The sequence below is a fragment of the Pezoporus occidentalis genome, unplaced genomic scaffold (genome assembly GCF_034315485.1).
Source record: "Pezoporus occidentalis ecotype Australia unplaced genomic scaffold, CSIRO_AGI_Poc_V1 ctg117, whole genome shotgun sequence".
Lineage (NCBI taxonomy): Eukaryota > Metazoa > Chordata > Aves > Psittaciformes > Psittacidae > Pezoporus > Pezoporus occidentalis.
Window position 1 is genome coordinate 4,701,205 of NW_026912961.1, and position 17,182 is coordinate 4,718,386.

The following is a 17,182-nucleotide window of genomic DNA, read 5'->3' on the forward strand; positions in this document are numbered from 1 at the left end:
AGTAACAAGAAAACAGTACCTGGAATTGTCAGCAGTAATGATGGGGATTCACTGAGTTGCATTTGGTGTCTGAGGTGTTTCTGTTGGCATCCTGTTTGCTCCCAGAGGAAAGGTAGATGCCAAAATTTAAAAAAATCATATATGCCACATCTGTTTCAGTTCATTAGTCATTTATTCATAATGACCATACTGAGCAGCAGTGACTAGAGATTTTGCATTGCCAAACAGGAGAAAAGTTCACTCTAAACCGTTTGGCACAGCAAATCAGCAGTACAAAACTAAAAGCATTAGAGACCAGTTAAAGTGCTGTGTTTCAGGCAAGTAAGTCTGTACAAGGAGAAAGCAAAGTGCAGATGGGAGTTGAAAAAAGGTGGGCAGGACACACGGCCAGTGTGACTCTTGTGGAAGATGACATAAGATATTTGAACCCTCACCAAGAACAGAGGAGCACTAAGAAAGCTGAGTAAAAAAACTCCACAAGGCATGAAAAGAGACAGCCAGTTCAGTAACAAGCAATGTAAGAAGATGGAAACCTGATTAGATTGAAGGCTGATGGCTGTAGCTTAGTTTGCTAGCCCCAAGCAGTTCACCAAACCACTGATGTGCACAGTAGGAATTTTAAAGTAAGAAATTAACTGGTCCCAAGGCAAGCAGAGATTTCAGTGGGGTAGCTAAACATGAGCAACATAATTCTAATTCCATTTCAGCTGAGATGTGGGACAAAACAGTAGGGACCAAGAAGCTGAAAGACAACAGATTGTCAAGGGTCAGTCTTGTCACTGAGGGTGTGCTAGTCAATTCTACCTCAAAAACCTACCACCATTGGCAGCACACCTGAATCAATTACTCAGAAACCACACTGGTGCTGGAATTAATGGACACAGGAGAATCCTCAAGTGGAAGAATTTACCCTTGAAATATTTTAATTTTTTTTTTCTGATTTAGAAGTTTCTGATTGGTTTGCAGCTTGCCAAGTTGGCAGTTTGGATGATGCAAACTATGATCAGCATTTTTTATAAAGTGCTAACAATTATCTGTATGCTGTCATGGCTTTGATGAGACAGTTGTGGTTCATGCATCTTAAAAGGTGACCATTAAGCTTGCTCCAGTGTGTGTGCTTAGCGAAGTGAAGGTAATCTGTTACAGAGACAAATCAAAATGGATAAGCTTAAGTAACTATACACAGTACTTTCCTGTGTTCCTGTTTCAGCTGTCTCACTTTACCTTGTATGAGAAATATGTATGGTAAGGCAAGGGGCAGAAACCTTGTGATCAGAGCTATTGCAGAGGCTTCATGTGATCTGGTCATATCCCCAAATCAGCAGTATATAGGAAGAACACATTCTGGTTTTCATGGCCTATACTTAAGAACTTTTACAGTCAATGTGCATTCATGTCACTGTTACTGATATTAAAAGACTAAATACAACCAGAGCTGAATTTGGAAAATTGCTTTATGATCCAAATGAAAAAGATGGATTTCTCATAAGACCATACATATCATAGAATCATAGAATCATAAAATAGTTAGGGTTGCAAAGGACCTTAAGATCATCCACTTCCAACCCCCCTGCTGTGGGCAGGGACACCTCACACTAAACCATGTCACCCAAGGCTCTGTCCAACCTGGACTTGAACGCTGCCAGGGATGGAGCATTCACAGCTTCCCTGGGCAACCCATTCCAGTGCCTCACCACCCTCACAGTAAAGAACTTCTTCCTTATATCCAATCTAAACTTCACCTGTTTTAAGTTTTAACCCATTACCTCTTGTCCTGTCACTACAGTCCCTAATGAAGAGTCCCTCCCCAGCATTCTTATAGGCTCCCTTCAGCTACTGGAAGGCTGCTATGAGGTCTCCACGCAGCCTTCTCTTCCCCATGCTGAACAGTCCCAACTTCCTCAGCCTGTCTTCACACAGGAGGTGCTCCAGCCCCCTGATCATCCTCGTGGCCCTGCTCTGGACTTGTTCCAACAGTTCCATGTCCTTTTTTATGTTGAGGACACCAGAACTGCACGCAATACTCCAAGTGAGGTCTCATGAGAGCAGAGTGAAGGGGCAGGATCACCTCCTTTGACCTGCTGGTCACTCTCCTTTTGATGCAGCCCAGGATACGGTTGGCTTTCTGGGCTGCAAGCGCACACTGAAGCTGGCTCATGTTCATTTTCTCATCAGCCAACACCCCCAAGTCCCTCTCTGCAGGGTTGCTCTGAATCTCTTCTCTGCCCAGCCTGTAGCTGTGCCTGGGATTGCTGCAACCCAGGTGTAGGACCTTGCCCTTGGCATGGTTGAACTTCATAAGGCTGACATCAGCCCAGCTCACAAGCGTGTCAAGGTCCCTCTGGATGGCATTTCTTCCCATGGTCTTGTGCACGTTGAGGTTTTTAAGATGGTCTCGAACCAGATCGTCTCCAACAGCGTGCCCAAGGTCTTCATTTTCAGTTTCATTGTATTTGATTGAGAATCAGTGTCAAACATAAATGCTAATTTGTCACAGTTGATGTTAATTCATTATGACCACATGACGTGAATGCTTCCCATCTCTTTTTACATGTAAGTGTGCTGTAGGGGATTTCATTCTTCTCAAAATTTTAATACATCTCCTTCGAACTGCAGAATTAGTCACATTGCCTAGTATGTAAGCATTGCAGTTCATAATTTTGTCCTAAATACTGTGATTTAGCCTAAACAAGGAACAGCAAAAGCTTTACAATTGATTTTAGCCTTACTAGAACTCAGGTATGCTCATGATCAGCTGAACTTTATAATTGAAATACGAATAACAGAATGCCTAAATATTTAACACATTAATTATACGGATGTTTTAATACATCATAAAAGATACTTGAAGAAAAGTCACTTAACATGTTTTTTCTATGTTTCAGTTCTAAGTTCAGCAGTAAGATACAGTATGTCAACACATTGGCAGAGCTTCGTGAGATGATTCCAATGGAATACGTGCACATACCAGACAGTATTGTCAAGTAAGTGATGTACAGTAAGCATGTACTTGTTCTAATAGAAACTATTTCCAGAAACTAATAATAGTGTTTCACAGTCTGTAGAAAAACAGAAAACCCCTTCTTGGTATTGCTGTAAATATTTATGTATTGTTCCACAAAAATTCCACTGTCAAACTCAGAAGCAGGAAAACACTGTAGTGGAAACACAAAACACAGTGTATACTTCTAGGGGAACCAGCACTTATGGGAAGAGGAAGATTTTGTACTGGAACAAATGATACTGTCAGCAAAATGAAGAAAAGCTTTCAGGCTCAGAGTCCCTCATCAACTCTATGTCTACATAATCCAAATCGGAACAAACTATTCCTCGCTAATCCAGAAAGAAGGTAGCAGAAAAGTTTAACTCTTCCATAGGAATCACCTGATAAAGAGATTTCTAGAATATTTTAACATCCCTAAGATTTTTCCGTTCTCCATCCCTCCCTTTGTTCTTGCCTCATTTCCTCTTTTGATTCCTGTTAACATTTTAATTTCTTACAGTTCCCTTTGATGCAGACCTTAATGTATGTAATGTAGGTCAGTGTTGTTTCTACTTAATTTTTACTGTTACACTCTCTGTAGCAGTACACACATCTGTATTACACACTTGTTTTCTTCTCTGCAAACTGAAAACTGTTTGGGAAGTCCAGTCACCTTTCAGACCAAAGGTGAAGTGATCACAGCACCAGTACCAAAGAAACTTTAGGATTTAGAGCTTAAGAAATTTTAGGGAACTGCCTACTTCATGTCTTCAGCAGCCAGATGAGAGGTCATGATTATGCTGAATAAAAAAAAAAATTGAAAGGTGACAAGTGTGTCACTGGTGGCAAACATTTTCAAGATGTTGTGATATGAAAATTTAGTGGGTGTTTGCATTCAGGGCACTGCTAGTGCTTATTCCCATGCCACAGGGAGAATAGCAGTGTTCAGCTGATAACTTCTGCTGCAAACTGAGAAAGATCCCTATATCAAAATAATATTCAGCTTTAGCTTCATAATTGCTCCTTTGGCAAGAACAAAAATACTGCCTATGGTCATGAGGAATCCCACCTGTAGAAAGTACATAGGGTTGCATCAGGATTTGGGTTTTGTGGTTATTTGATAGTTTTTACCAAAATGTAATACAATGTGCATGTTGTATCATATAAACTTGTACATCTTTTCTCTTCTTTCACCCACTCTTATCTTGTAAGGTATGATGAAGAGAGGTGTATTAAGAGAAGAATGAGGTAAAACTTGCTTTCTAGCCCATGCTGCTGCTCATAGTGGAGTGAATCTGTGTGACAGCCTTTCACTTGCAGGCAACCTCAACAGCTGAATGAGAGAGGACTTGCAATGATGTGGAGTCTTACTTTCCCCTTCAAGCTGTTGAGATCAGCCTCCCTTGCAAATAAAACTTACTGAACTGTAAATGTCCTTGACTTGGCCCAGGCTGCAGCTAGTTTAATACTATCTGATAGAGCAACTGAATGCTTTCAGCTCTGTCCACCGGGTGTTCTTCCTATCCCGGCTGTCTTTATGTTTCTGCCTCCAAATAAGCTAAACAAGGAGTTACAAATTAAAGGTGGAATTGAGCACAGGGATAAAAGGTTTCATACTTAAGAGATTTAGGGTCAGTGCATAATATTGGGTGCCTATTTTAGAAGCATGTACTATGTTCTTTGCTCTGCTATTGCTCTGCTTCTCTCACGCTCTGCTTGCTTCTTTGTTTCTTTATATCAATAACTTTAATTCATGCAGACTGGATGAAGAGCTGAGGGAAGCTTCAGAAACAGCTAAGTAAGATAGCTTTCAGCTGGATGCTGGCATTATATTTACTTGTTTCACAGGAATAGATTGAATACAGTCTTACATTATGTGTTTGGTACCGCAGTCACCTTGTAGTTTCAGTTACTCTGTAAGTTGCCACTCTTGTGTATTGACTTCCCCTCTCACTGCAAGCAGCCTGCATTTGTATTGTTGGGTCTCAGTAAGGAAAAATCATACCCTTACATTATAAAAACCAGTTTTGCTAATTTCTATTGTTGTTTCTGTAGTCAAGTGGAGAAATAAATAAATTTTTTATTCCATTAAAATCGTTCATTAAACATTTTCTACCGTCCACCCATTATGTCAGATGATTCATGAAGTTTTTAGGAGGTAGTACTTTTTAAAAATTATTTTTCACAATTTACTAAGCTAGGGATAGCTATTATACCTCATTTTCAGTTAAGGCAAACAACTTTACCTGTCTCTCCAGTGTTGGTTGGATAGGCCAGTGAATTAGCACTTGATAATACTGTATTTTTTATGGTCACTTAATAAATCAGTATCAGCTGATGATCAAATACTAGAAACTCGTAACTCTGTGCTTTGACTTAAAGATACTGAGGCAGTACACTGTGAAGTACCACAGAAACCCTTAACTGGAAGAATGCAATCCTTGACTTACTGAATAGAGCTTGGAAAGTATCCAGTGCACTTTTTTCACATGTGTTTTGTACACAAGATTCTGGAGAAGGTGTGTCTGTTGGTTCTAGTGTGACATTTTCCCTGCAGTTACTGTAACCAAAGATTCTGAGTTTTTGAGTTTCTCTTCAGTTTCCTTCCTTTAGCTTGTGCACTTCAGAATTTTCATTTTACCACTTCTCCTTTGTTGTGTTTTTTTTTTAAAGTTTCTCCTTTTGCAATACACATTTTCCTCCAGTTCTCCTGAGATTAGCTTTTAAAATGACATCTTTGTTGCTGACATGGACAGTGGGATTGAGTGCGCCCTCAGCAAGTTTGCTGATGACACCAAGCTGTGTGGTTCGGTTGATACGCTGGAGGGAAGGAATGCCATCCAGAGGGACCTTGACATGCTTGTGAGGTGGGCTGATGCCAACCTCATGAACTTTACCATGCCAAGTGCAAGGTCCCACACCTGGGTCACAGCAATCCCCACACAGCTACAGGTTGGGCAGAGAAGAGATTCAGAGCAGCCCTGCAGAGGAGGACTTGGGGGTGTTGGTTGATGAGAAAATGAACGTGAGCTGGCTTCATTGTGACCTTGCAGCCCAGAAAGCCAACCGTATCCTGGGCTGCATCAAAAGGAGCGTGACCAGCAGGTCAAAGGAGGTGATCCTGCCCCTCTGCTCTCATGAGACCTTACTTGGAGTATTGTGTGCAGTTCTGATGTCCTCAACATAAAAAGGACATGGAAGTGTTGGAACAAGTCCAGAGCAGGGCCACGAGGATGATCAGGGGACTGGAGCACCTCCTGTGTGAAGACAGGCTGAGAAAGTTGGGGCTGTTCAGCGTGGGGAAGAGAAGGCTGCGTGGAGACCTCATAGCAGCCTTCCAGTATCTGAAAAGGGCCTATAGGAATGCTGGAGAGGGATTCTTCATTAGAGACTGTAGTGTCAGGACAAGGGGTAACGGGTTAAAACTTAAACAGGGGAAGTTTAGATTGAATATAAGAAGGAAATTCTTTCCTGTTCGGGTGGTGAGGCACTGGAATAGGTTGCCCAGGGAGGTTGTGAGTGCTCCATCCCTGGCAGTGTTCAAGGCCAGGTTGGACGAGGCCTTGGGTGATATGATTTAGCGTAAGGCGTCCCTGCCCACGGCAGGGGGGGTGGAACTAGATGATCTTAAGGTCCTTTCCAACCCTAATTATTCTATGATTCTATGATTCTATGACCACAAATACCGAAAACCACTGACCGCTGCTTTTTGATTGTAGCAGTTAGACTGCCTCAGAAGCAATAAATTCACATTAAGTCCCTGACCCTATGGTGAGGGGTTGGAACTAGACAATCTTAAGGTCTTTTCCAGCCCTAACTATTCTGTGATTCTATAATAAGTATTTATCTGATACCATTTGAATATTTTGTTAAACAAAAGAGGCTCACCCAACCTTGAAATGCAACTTCAATCCTTTCTATTCAAACATTTTCAAATATATTGTAGTAATGACAGTGAAAACTCTCAGAAGAAAGCTTTCTTGTTACTCCATTCATTTAAAAGAGTGCAGGCTGCAGCATAGCAAATGAAAGGGGAACTAAATACTCATATCAGGCATCACTGATTATTGTTATCATTGGATGTATGAAGTCGCTGTAGTGCATTTCCCTTTGCCAACTTAAAGAAATAGCTTAAAAAAATTATTACTCAAACTAGTTTGTATTGCAGGCAGTAAGATCACTACGTTCCTATCAATAGCATTTGTGTGTTTGTGCTGTCAAAGCTACTCATTAGTTATTACATAAAAAAAAATTGATGTCATATCTAAAAAGAGAAAAAAATAAGCAGAGAAGAAATGTTTACTACTACTTCTTTTTCCTTGTACCCAGAACTAGCTGCCTTTCAAATGATCCAGAAATCACTTCAGTGGAGCAAGAGTAAGAATTTATGCCTAATATTGTCATTATATTTTAACAGTATAATTGTCAATATAATTGTCATTATATTTTAACATTATTTTGCCACCATGCTGCTATAAACAGAGGCTGGGTAGGATCCATAAAGCTTTTTTTGGAGACCTAAATGCTTTTGTAGTTATTTTCAGGAACTTGATTCAACATATGCACACAGAAAAAGCACTGAAGTAAGCTTTATTACATTTTAATTGCAGATGTGATTAAAGTGTCCTCGACCATTTCCAAGCAGAGACAGATAGAATTTTTAGCCTGAGGATACTCAGGTTAAGTTATGTGCAAAACAGGTAGAAAAAGTGCAATATGCATCCATGCATTATCCTCAATTAAAAGTAAAGTGGTAAACATGCCATTCTCATTCACAGATTAAAAAGTCTTTTATTTTACTTTAATTCCTGGGTTGTGCTCTTCATTTTTTCCTCTCTTTGCTTTTGTGGTTCTCAGCCTTTTTCATTGTTATTTCCCTGATTAAATCTCCAGTATCTTTATGTCTCTTCCTTTCAAAGTTGGACTGGTTTCCATGGAAACGGGAATGTGTCAGTCCTCTAGCATGCTGTTCTTCCATCTGATACCATAACTGAAGCACACAAATGGAAAACTCTGCACTGTTCTTACTGTGCATCAGAGAGGGTGTAGCTGTGGTGTGTCACAGTTGCTAGAACAGCATGTCAGGAGGACTAGTCATTGCAGCAGTGCATTTATTCCTGGCCAGTGTACACCATGAGGGAGTGACTGGGGACTTTGTTGTCCCTACCCATCTGACTGGTATGTAGAAATACACTGGAATATTGTTCAGGAAATAAAATATAGCAAAACAGACTCCTCAGTAAAAGATTACATCAGTAATATGAGTACTAATAAGCAGGCAAATAATGAGCAGTACATGTGGCAAAGAGATGCATAAACAAAATGTAGCTTTTCTTTTCACATTTTTTAAATAAATTTCTACTCTAGTAAGCTATCACAGTATCATACCCAAGACATAGGTTAGAACCATAAGCTAAATTTTGGCTTGAACAATTTTCTTTTTTTTTCTCAAAAGAGAAGCTGGGCAGCAAGAAGAAATATGAGAAGAGAATTTATATTTGGCTTAAATATGCATAAATATGAATCTGTCTTCGGAAGTGGCAGTAATTTTCCTGTGGTCATATAGCTCATTTATTGTGTCACTTCTTCAGGAAGTAGGATTCCCCATGTAAATGCCCCCATAAAGATAATAGCAGCTATATGTAGACTTCTCTACTGTATGCTTTCTATGAAACCTCTCTGGAGTCTGCACTCCTCTTAAGTTTGCTTCTGTTGTTTTTTTTCATACCTATTCCAAAGGCTTTTATCTGTTGTTATGCTATTGTCGTCGTTCAAGTTCTTGCACTTCCTCATGACTTGGTAAAAAGAAAAAAATTATTATGAAGTAATTCATAGTAAAAGACCCCTGTGTGTTCTGTAACAGTTCATAGATATTTGATTTAAATTGTTAACTAGTATTCTGTGATGACAACTCCTTATTTTAAAGAATGCTTCTAATGTATTTGATTACATGTGTTTTGTACTAAATGGCAAAATCGTACTTCTACAAACATTTTGAGGGGCACCCATATCTTGCCACACTGTGTGTCATTCCACCAGTGGAACTTCCCACATCTGGTGTCTATTTCAGATTGAAATTACTGGGAATGTAGTTATTCAATTTCACTTAAAATGTTACAGATCTTATTAAGTTGTATATTTTGCATATACAGTAGATGGGATGTGTGTAAATTATTTGACACCAATACATTTAAGTGAGAGATGAGGATGCTCAGGATTGGGGAAATGACTAGCTGCGTATTTCACAGCACTGATTTCTTTTGTTGTTGTTGTTCTTCTGTGTTTGTTTGTGTTTTTTTTGGTTTTGTCTTTAATATATAGCATTGACATGACCCTGAAATAAAAAGCATCGTTGCCACACATCTGAAGAAGAGGTTTTGCTTGGATTTTCTCACCCAGACACCTGTGACCATGGTGTTTTGGTTAATTTTGTTTGTTTTATCATTCTTCCATGTCATTCAGCAATTCAAGACCACCAGAAGGAGCAATCCTGTTGCCATGGAAACAGCAGAATTTGGGGCCTGTGTTGTCATCAGAAATGGAGTTTTCATTAGGAAAGCTGTATTGTCTAGCACTGGTTTCAGTGTGTGTGCAATTTCTGTTTAAAGGGATACCATTTTAACAACAGTGTGCCTCATCAACAAATCAGTAGAGGATATGGATTTTTTTTCATTTTTGCCTTCAGCATATTAATGTTTATGCGTAGCGGAACAGAATACTTATTGTTATAATAAATTCTAGCTTGGTTGTGTCACAGAGCAGCAGCAATTTTGTTATTTAAGAATAATTCTAGAAATGATGCAGGACTTTCTTGAATTTGTTTCTTGCTGTCTGGAAAGTCTTTCTGTCTTCATTTAACTCTAATGACTTTTTTTATTTTGTCACAGAAAAGACATATATTAAATAAAATAATAATTAGTGATAGTATTTCAGAGTAGCTGAAATTAATTTTATTTTAATAATTTAGTTTAATATCTTTATTTTAGTTTTTATAGAAGCAGCTAATCTTGTAAATGATTGTTATATATTCTAAAAGCCCTGGAGTATTAATTTGAAGTTGTTTTCTAAATCTGCTTTTCTAAATTATTTTTTTTTAAGTTACAAGTCTTTGAGTGGCATCCTCACTCCGATTGTAAAGGCTATTAATGCTATGAATATGAAACAACTACTTAGTATTTTCTTCTAACAACTGAAGATTAAATGTATAAATCTACAATTGGGAGTCACATTCATTTGTTAGGAACAGATGTCCAAGTAGTATTCAGAATGTATCTAACATAAAACCCCCAAGTATTACAATGCAGTTTATTGTCATGTCACAGAATACAACCGTGAAAACATGAAATTAAGAAAAACGATATTTCCTGTTTGCTGTGGTCCTGTGTACTGGCACGAAAGACACTGCAGTAAGTCCTTACAGTCACGGGAAAATAATTGCAGTCTTGACCATTCTTTTGCAAGAGACAGCAAATTAATTGTTGAATAAATTCCTCTTGTCTGCTTTAAAATGACAAGAGCCAAGAATACGGCTAATGCTTTGTCTTCCCCTTAGTGAGCACACACACATGCACTTCCCAAACCTGCGACTCATCTGCCTTTTGGGATGCCCTAATAGAATTAATAGTGTTATTCAGTCTTTGAAATACTATCTTCACAAGATTCTCATATACCCTAGAATTATATCTGTGGATTTTTTACTTTGTAAATATATCTAAGGTAAATAAGACCTTAGACATATAAATTCAATATAATTTGCACCTTCTTTTTATGTGTGCACTTATTCCACTCCTGCTTCCAGTCCAGAATTATTAATGAAAGAGAAGACAAGCAAAAGTTTTCTTGGGGATTAAAGTTTAAGCAAAAGGCAGGACAGCATGAGCCTTGTATTTTTTTCAGTAGGCTCTAAAATTAGAGTGAAAATTGTGTTTGGTCCTTTATTGAAAAGATTAATATTTTTGTTCTGTGGTTTGCACATTTCTGTCTCTGTCAGTTTGTATCTTGTATTTGCTAGTCTGTAGGCAATGAAGGCATCATCATTGTGTGCACAGTTATTCAGCTACTGTAGTGAAGATACTAACAAAATTGTCAGAAAGGTAAGAAGTTGCCAAATGCTTTCTTATCTGCTGGCATCAAAACTGAAATACCTGCACTTCTGCGGTCATTGCTCTATACTGACAGGTATACACTGTCACAGTAGCTAGCCTACTGTATTGCATCTTTCTGTCAGTTCCTGTTACTTTTCACAGAGGAAGGGCCTAATCCTGTGACTGTTGCTGCTGCTCTATAACCTTGCCCTGAACTAGGATCTGGCAGGTCCCACCTTTTCTCAGATATTTGAAACTTGGCTTGTGTCTGCCTTAGAAAAGTGCTGTCATTTAGTATTATTGGGGATAATGTTTTATGTACAGATTAATATTTGTATTAACTTCCAGATGCTAATTAAGGTTCACCTAACTCTAAACAATTACAAGCATTTAGTAGCATGAAGTCACATCTTCTGTAGACCTGTAGTTTAAGCCACCTAGAATGAGCCAGATGACTTGTGTTATGCTGTAGGTGAGAGAAAGTGTTAGCTAAAAGAGAAGTTCACCGCAAAGCAGAAGTTCAGCACAAATCTTTATGCACTCTTTGAGACCTAAGTGGGGTATATGAGACTTGTGTTCTTAATGCTGGATGTCAGCTCAGAAGTGAGTTTAATTCTAAAGGCTTTGTGTGAAATTACTGAACAGCAAAGCTATACATGGATTAATGTGATTAATATGAGTGGACTAATAGTGGCAGCCTGAGACAGAAGGAATTTGTTTAACCCAGATGTCACGTTAAAACAAAATGGTGCATCGATGTGTTGGTGCAAAAAATGATTGCAAGAACAAGGTGTGGTTATCTTTGCTTATTAATATATTTTGAAAATTTTTTTAATGTTATGATATGGCAATTCTATATTATACTAACAATAGTGTGTCAATAAATCAGTAGTTAGTTGGAAGAGGAATATAGTACATATAACTGCACAAATACAAGCTTTTATATAAAAGGGTTTTTTCTACTGGCTATCAGTGCTGAGATGAAATATAAATTAATAGTTGCGCTTTTTGTTTGTTCGTTAAAAGACCTATGCTGACTTATAGATTAAGCAATACAAGGATATCTGATATCATTGTATGCGTGCATATCCATATGAATCAGAAATAAAGAACTGCAACCCACCACTGGAAGTATTTCCTTTCAGCTCCAACTTTCTTTCTTTATTCCCTGGGTGCATGGAAACACTTGACCATTTTGAATCATGGTTCTTTGCTTAGTTACAAGTATTTTTTTAATTCCCATTCCCTACCTGTCCTTCCAAAAATTGAAACTGAGTCAATTCTGTGTCTCATATTTCTGTCTACCTCCTTGTATTCAAATCCCTGCTGTGCTGGTGCTAGCAAGCAGTATTGTTCCTAAAAGAATGCAGGGGTAGCTTTTTTAATTGCTCTCTAATTTGTGCCTCTGCTGTTATCTAGAAATCTAATGCATAGTAAGTCTTGCTACATCTGATATGGTAGAAAACAGAAGCCATGGGGCAGGAACAGATTGAAACCATCTTACTGACTGCAGTGAAGGAAGGCATCAGAACTGGTCAATGTTCAGTCCTATCACCTATCTGGTATTGTGTGCCCACTCCTGTCCCAGTCTACATCTGTGTCAAATGGGTCAATTTATGTTTCCACTACTTTAAGTAAACCTGGCTGGCTTCTGGACAGCTAACCTGGAGCATTGGCTGGTGAAACAATAAATGTGAACTGAAAGGGGATAACCTATGGCTTCTTGATTTCACCCACCTCAAGCGACAATATGAATGCTCCTAGACCTTTTCAGTACAAAGAACTTAGATTAAATGAACCTTTCATGATTACTGAAGGTAGTCTCCTGGGCTTTTGATAGGTTTGAAGATTCATCAGGTCATAAGGGTTGATAATTCAGGGCTTAAATTGTGCCTTGGAAGCAGACTTAATTATGGCCATGTCATACAAAAGAAGTGCTGCTAGATTTCAGGAATCTTAAATTGCCTTTAGATTTTTATTATCCTTCTCCAGGTCCTTCCAATATCATTTGATTACAGTTTAAATGTTTGTTAGTTGATCTCCAGTGTGCAGTAATATGTGATCATTTGTACCCTAAATCTCAGGGGTTGGAATGGCTATGCTGATATCTAGCCATACAGTACTATAGCTGGGAGAGCTGTAGGTCATCTTAATGCCAGCAGTTGTTGTAATGAGAGATCTCATATCTTTCTTACCTTCTGTGTACCTCGCCACCTGGCAATTTATGTCTTCCAGTAATGTGACTAATGTTTTCAGAGTGTTGATAAATGGCTTTTGTAGCTGGGAACAGTGGTGCAGTAGACACAGCTATTTACAAAAGGAGAAGCTGAAAATGCAAATAAAGAATAACATAGAAGCCTTATTTTCAAAAAAGAAAATTCTAGTATATTGACTGTTGACATCCTCCTGTTCTGTGATAGTCTCTAAGTAGACCATTTTCTTGGGACATCTTAACATTTTTCTCAAGAAAAAAAGTGTAAAAAGGTATAAAAGGTATAAACTCGATGTTCTGCTCATTTGCTGTTTCTTCAGGAGTAGATAAAAAAAAAAATCTTACAGATTTTCAGTGAAGGGTTGTCATTAAATAAATTTTCAGTACAGTTCAGTTGCGTAAAATAAAGTCTATCAACAAAGCGGAAATCCATTGCTATGCAGTAAGTTAGTATTATCACTCATTTCCCAGCAGTGTTAATTTTATGCCTTCCTGCTTCTCCAAGATTTATATTCCTCTTAGCTCAGTCTTTAGAGCTAAAGCAGAAATTAATGGCCTGGATTGTTTTCTGTGTGGGAGAACTAGTTTTACAAGCTGAATGCCAGACACTATGAAAGGAGACCATACTTACAACATCTCAATGTAAGTTGATCCCGTCTGCTCACACCTTTGCTCTCATAGGCTTCATTCACTCACGCAGTCACGTGCGTATGTTCAAAAGCACCAGGACATGTATTCCCAGGGTGCCTGACCATGAACAGTTGCTGGCAGCATAAAGGACAAGAGCTGCTGGCTACCAAGTCCTCGTTGTGGTTCTTGTCTTTTTTCCTGCAGATAGCAAACCGGTTTTGTAGGGTGATGATTTTGAGTTCTTCATACAATTCAGGAGTCTAGCCATTATGGGTCTAATGCCCTAACATTAGCTACTAGTCTGTGAACAGTCTTGGAAGTAAATGACAGCTCCAGACAATGAGCTTTATTTTGTTTGGGATGACCAGCTGTGACCTCAGCAGTGGCCTGCTGCAGAAAAAAAAGTGCACTGTGTCTCTCATACAGTATCTAGTCTGTCAGAAAGTCTGGTGAATCTAGGATTGTCAAGACACACTGTTCAAAGGAATTAAAGTCAGGTGAAGAAATAAAAAGCATAAGCTCACTTCCAAATATTATCTGTTCATCCAAGTCACAACTTGCTACAAAATAGAAGCAGTTAAAAGAAAATTCAAATCAGAAATGTCAGAACCTTATATTCTTGCTTCTCTATTATGTACTTCACTAGACAGCAAGCAAAGCAGCCTACAGCAATAGCAGGAAAATAATCCACAGAGTATCTTCCCATACTGCTCCCTGAAGCCAGGTGTGTAAAGCAGGCTCCTTCTATGAGAGAGTGACTCATAAAATGCAGTGCTGGCTTTATATGGCAAACCTGTGTTAAGCCATCAAGACTGCAGAAGTTCACATCTGTCTTCATCCCTTTGAAGTATCACAGTATGACAGTATGCTAGAGATTGGAAGGGACCTCAAAAGATCACCTAGTCCAATCCCCTTGCTGGAGCAGGAACACCTAGATAATGTTACACAGGAATGTGTCCAGGCGAGTTTTGAATGTCTCCAGGGAAGGAGACTCCACAACCTCCCTGGGCAGCCTGTTCCAGTGTTCCGTCACCCTCACTGAGAAGAAGTTTCTTCTCAAGTTTAAGTGGAACCTCTTGTGTTCCAGTTTGTACCCATTACCCCTTGTCCTATCATTGTTTGCCACTGAGTAGAGCCTGGCTCCATCCTCGTGACACTCCCCCTTTATATATTTATAGACACGAATAAGGTCACCCCTCAGTCTCCTCTTCTCTAAACTATAGAGACCCAGCTCCCTCAGTCTTTCCTCATAAGGGAGATGCTCCACTCGCTTAATCACCTTAGTTGCCCTGCGCTGGACTCTCTCCAGCAGGTCCCTGTCCTTCTTGAACTGAGGGGCCCAGAACTGGACACAATATTCCAGATGTGGTCTCACCAGGGCAGAGTAGAGGGGAAGGAGGACCTCTCTCGACCTACTAACCACCCCCCTTCTAATACACCCCAGGATGACGTTGGCCTTCTTGGCCACAAGGCCACGGTGTTGGCTCATGGTCATCCTGTGGTCCCCCAGGTCCCTCTCCCCACACTGCTCTCTAACAGGTCATTCCCCAACCTGTACTGGAACCTGGGGTTGTTCCTGCCCAGATGCAGGACTCTACACTTTCCCTTGTTACATTTCATCAAGTATGAGTAACGTTTCATTAAACAGTCAATGTAAAGAACACAGAGAATATTAATGTGGGAGTTGGGCTTTATAATAGGGAACACAGCTGAAATCATCAGCCTGGGAAAAGAGAAATAGGGGAAGGACAGGTCAGGGAAATTGAGGGAAATGTCCAGGGGGAAGTAGTGTTAACAGATGTCTTTCTGCCTGGGGCTCCAGCCTCCTTCCAAATTCTGATTCTCCTTTGGAAGAGCCGCTGAAATACAGCAGGCCCTGTTTGCCTGGCATGGAGCCATGACTCAAAAGTGCAAGTCAGCTCTGTTCCAAATGTTCTTATTCCTCATTTAAAGATACTTGGAGACAAGTACCTTAATCTGGTTTTCACTCACTGTAAAGTAAAATCCTGTCAGCCCTTGTGTAGACAGCACAGAAGAGAAAGATGGAAAAACGGGAAATGCTGCATGAATTCAGAAAAAAAGGAAAACAGGCTTATTTCTCAGTGAGTTGCACAGATTAATAGTTGGAAGATACATAGGTGTGAATAAGGAAACAAATGTAGAAAGAGCAAGATGCAATAGGGAGGCATATGGGAAAAAGTGTTTCACAGAGAAAAATAACTGCAGGAGACAAATGACAAAGTAGGAAATCAACTAAGCCAAAGCTGGTAAACAGAGACCAGAAATGCAATGTAAAAGAACACCCAAATAAATGTTACTTGCATCACAAGAAAATTCCTGTGCTACTTAAAGGGTCAGTAGCAGTGTTAAGTGGAGAAGCTGCCACCTCCTGGTGTCTCTGTGGTGTAGGTGTATGCAGTTGTAAAATAAGTTATCCAAATATCTCGTTATCCATTCATCCATTTCCTACCCCATCACAGCTGGAAAAGGAAAGAAAATCAGTGTGAGGACAGCAAGTGGATTTAACACTGCAAATTTTGGAAGCAAGCACAAAAATTAGTGAGACCTTGATGATGAACTAAAGCTGATCTGATATTCTTTAACAAGAAGGGTAGGTTTAGATGGTTTTTATGAAATTCCATCACTGATATGACTATACTTCCTGGACACACACCGTTCCCAGGCCCGGATCACCAGCAAAGTAGCACTATTCAAGTAGTCACTGTACTCCTAGGAGGACAAATTCATAGGTCCTGACTGCTGCTATTTTCTCTGAAAACCATTTTATTTGGAAAAAGAATCTTTCTGAATAATACTTCCTTTGTTTTTCAATCACTGTCAGTTTGGAATCTATGTCTCTCAGTCTGGAAGTATCTGTGAGAAGTGTCTGCCATTCACAGCTGCTCTTGGATGTAGAAATTTCTGCTTGTCTTACTCATTTCACAGGTGTCAGTTGGTTAACCCAATAGGCAGTTAAGACCTCATTACCTGCTTACTCACTTCCCACAACAGGATGGGGAGGTAGTTTGGAAGGTAAAAGTGAGAAAACTAATGGGCTGAAATAAAGACACTTTAGTAGACAAAGCAAAAGCTGCATGTGTAAGCAAAACAAAACAAGGAATTCATTGCTTCCCATGGGCAGGCAGGTGTTCATCCACCCCCAAGAAAGCAGGGCTCCTTCACACGTAAAGGTTACTTCGGAAGACAAGCACCATCACCATAAACACCTCCACTTCCTCCTCCTTCTCCCCAGCTTTATATGCTAAGCAGGAT

The 17,182-nt window shown here is 39.4% G+C and overlaps 1 protein-coding gene across 6 annotated transcripts in view; it reads left to right on the top strand.

The window, feature by feature from the left end:
• PRUNE2 (prune homolog 2 with BCH domain) overlaps nt 1–12,202 on the top strand; it is a 136,836-nt gene extending 124,634 nt beyond the window's left edge. For 2 of the 6 annotated variants that reach the window (XM_062641163.1, XM_062641207.1), the window contains 5 exons: nt 2,886–2,984; nt 4,196–4,231; nt 4,743–4,781; nt 7,313–7,360; nt 9,305–12,202. In XM_062641163.1, the coding sequence (XP_062497147.1) occupies nt 2,886–2,984; nt 4,196–4,231; nt 4,743–4,781; nt 7,313–7,360; nt 9,305–9,326 (244 nt within the window). In that variant the 3' untranslated portion in view covers nt 9,327–12,202. The remainder of the gene's footprint in view (nt 1–2,885; nt 2,985–4,195; nt 4,232–4,742; nt 4,782–7,312; nt 7,361–9,304) is intronic. The other 4 variants (XM_062641180.1, XM_062641170.1, XM_062641189.1 and 1 more) reach the window with 4 other exon arrangements.
• The last annotated feature ends 4,980 nt before the right edge of the window (nt 12,203–17,182 follow it).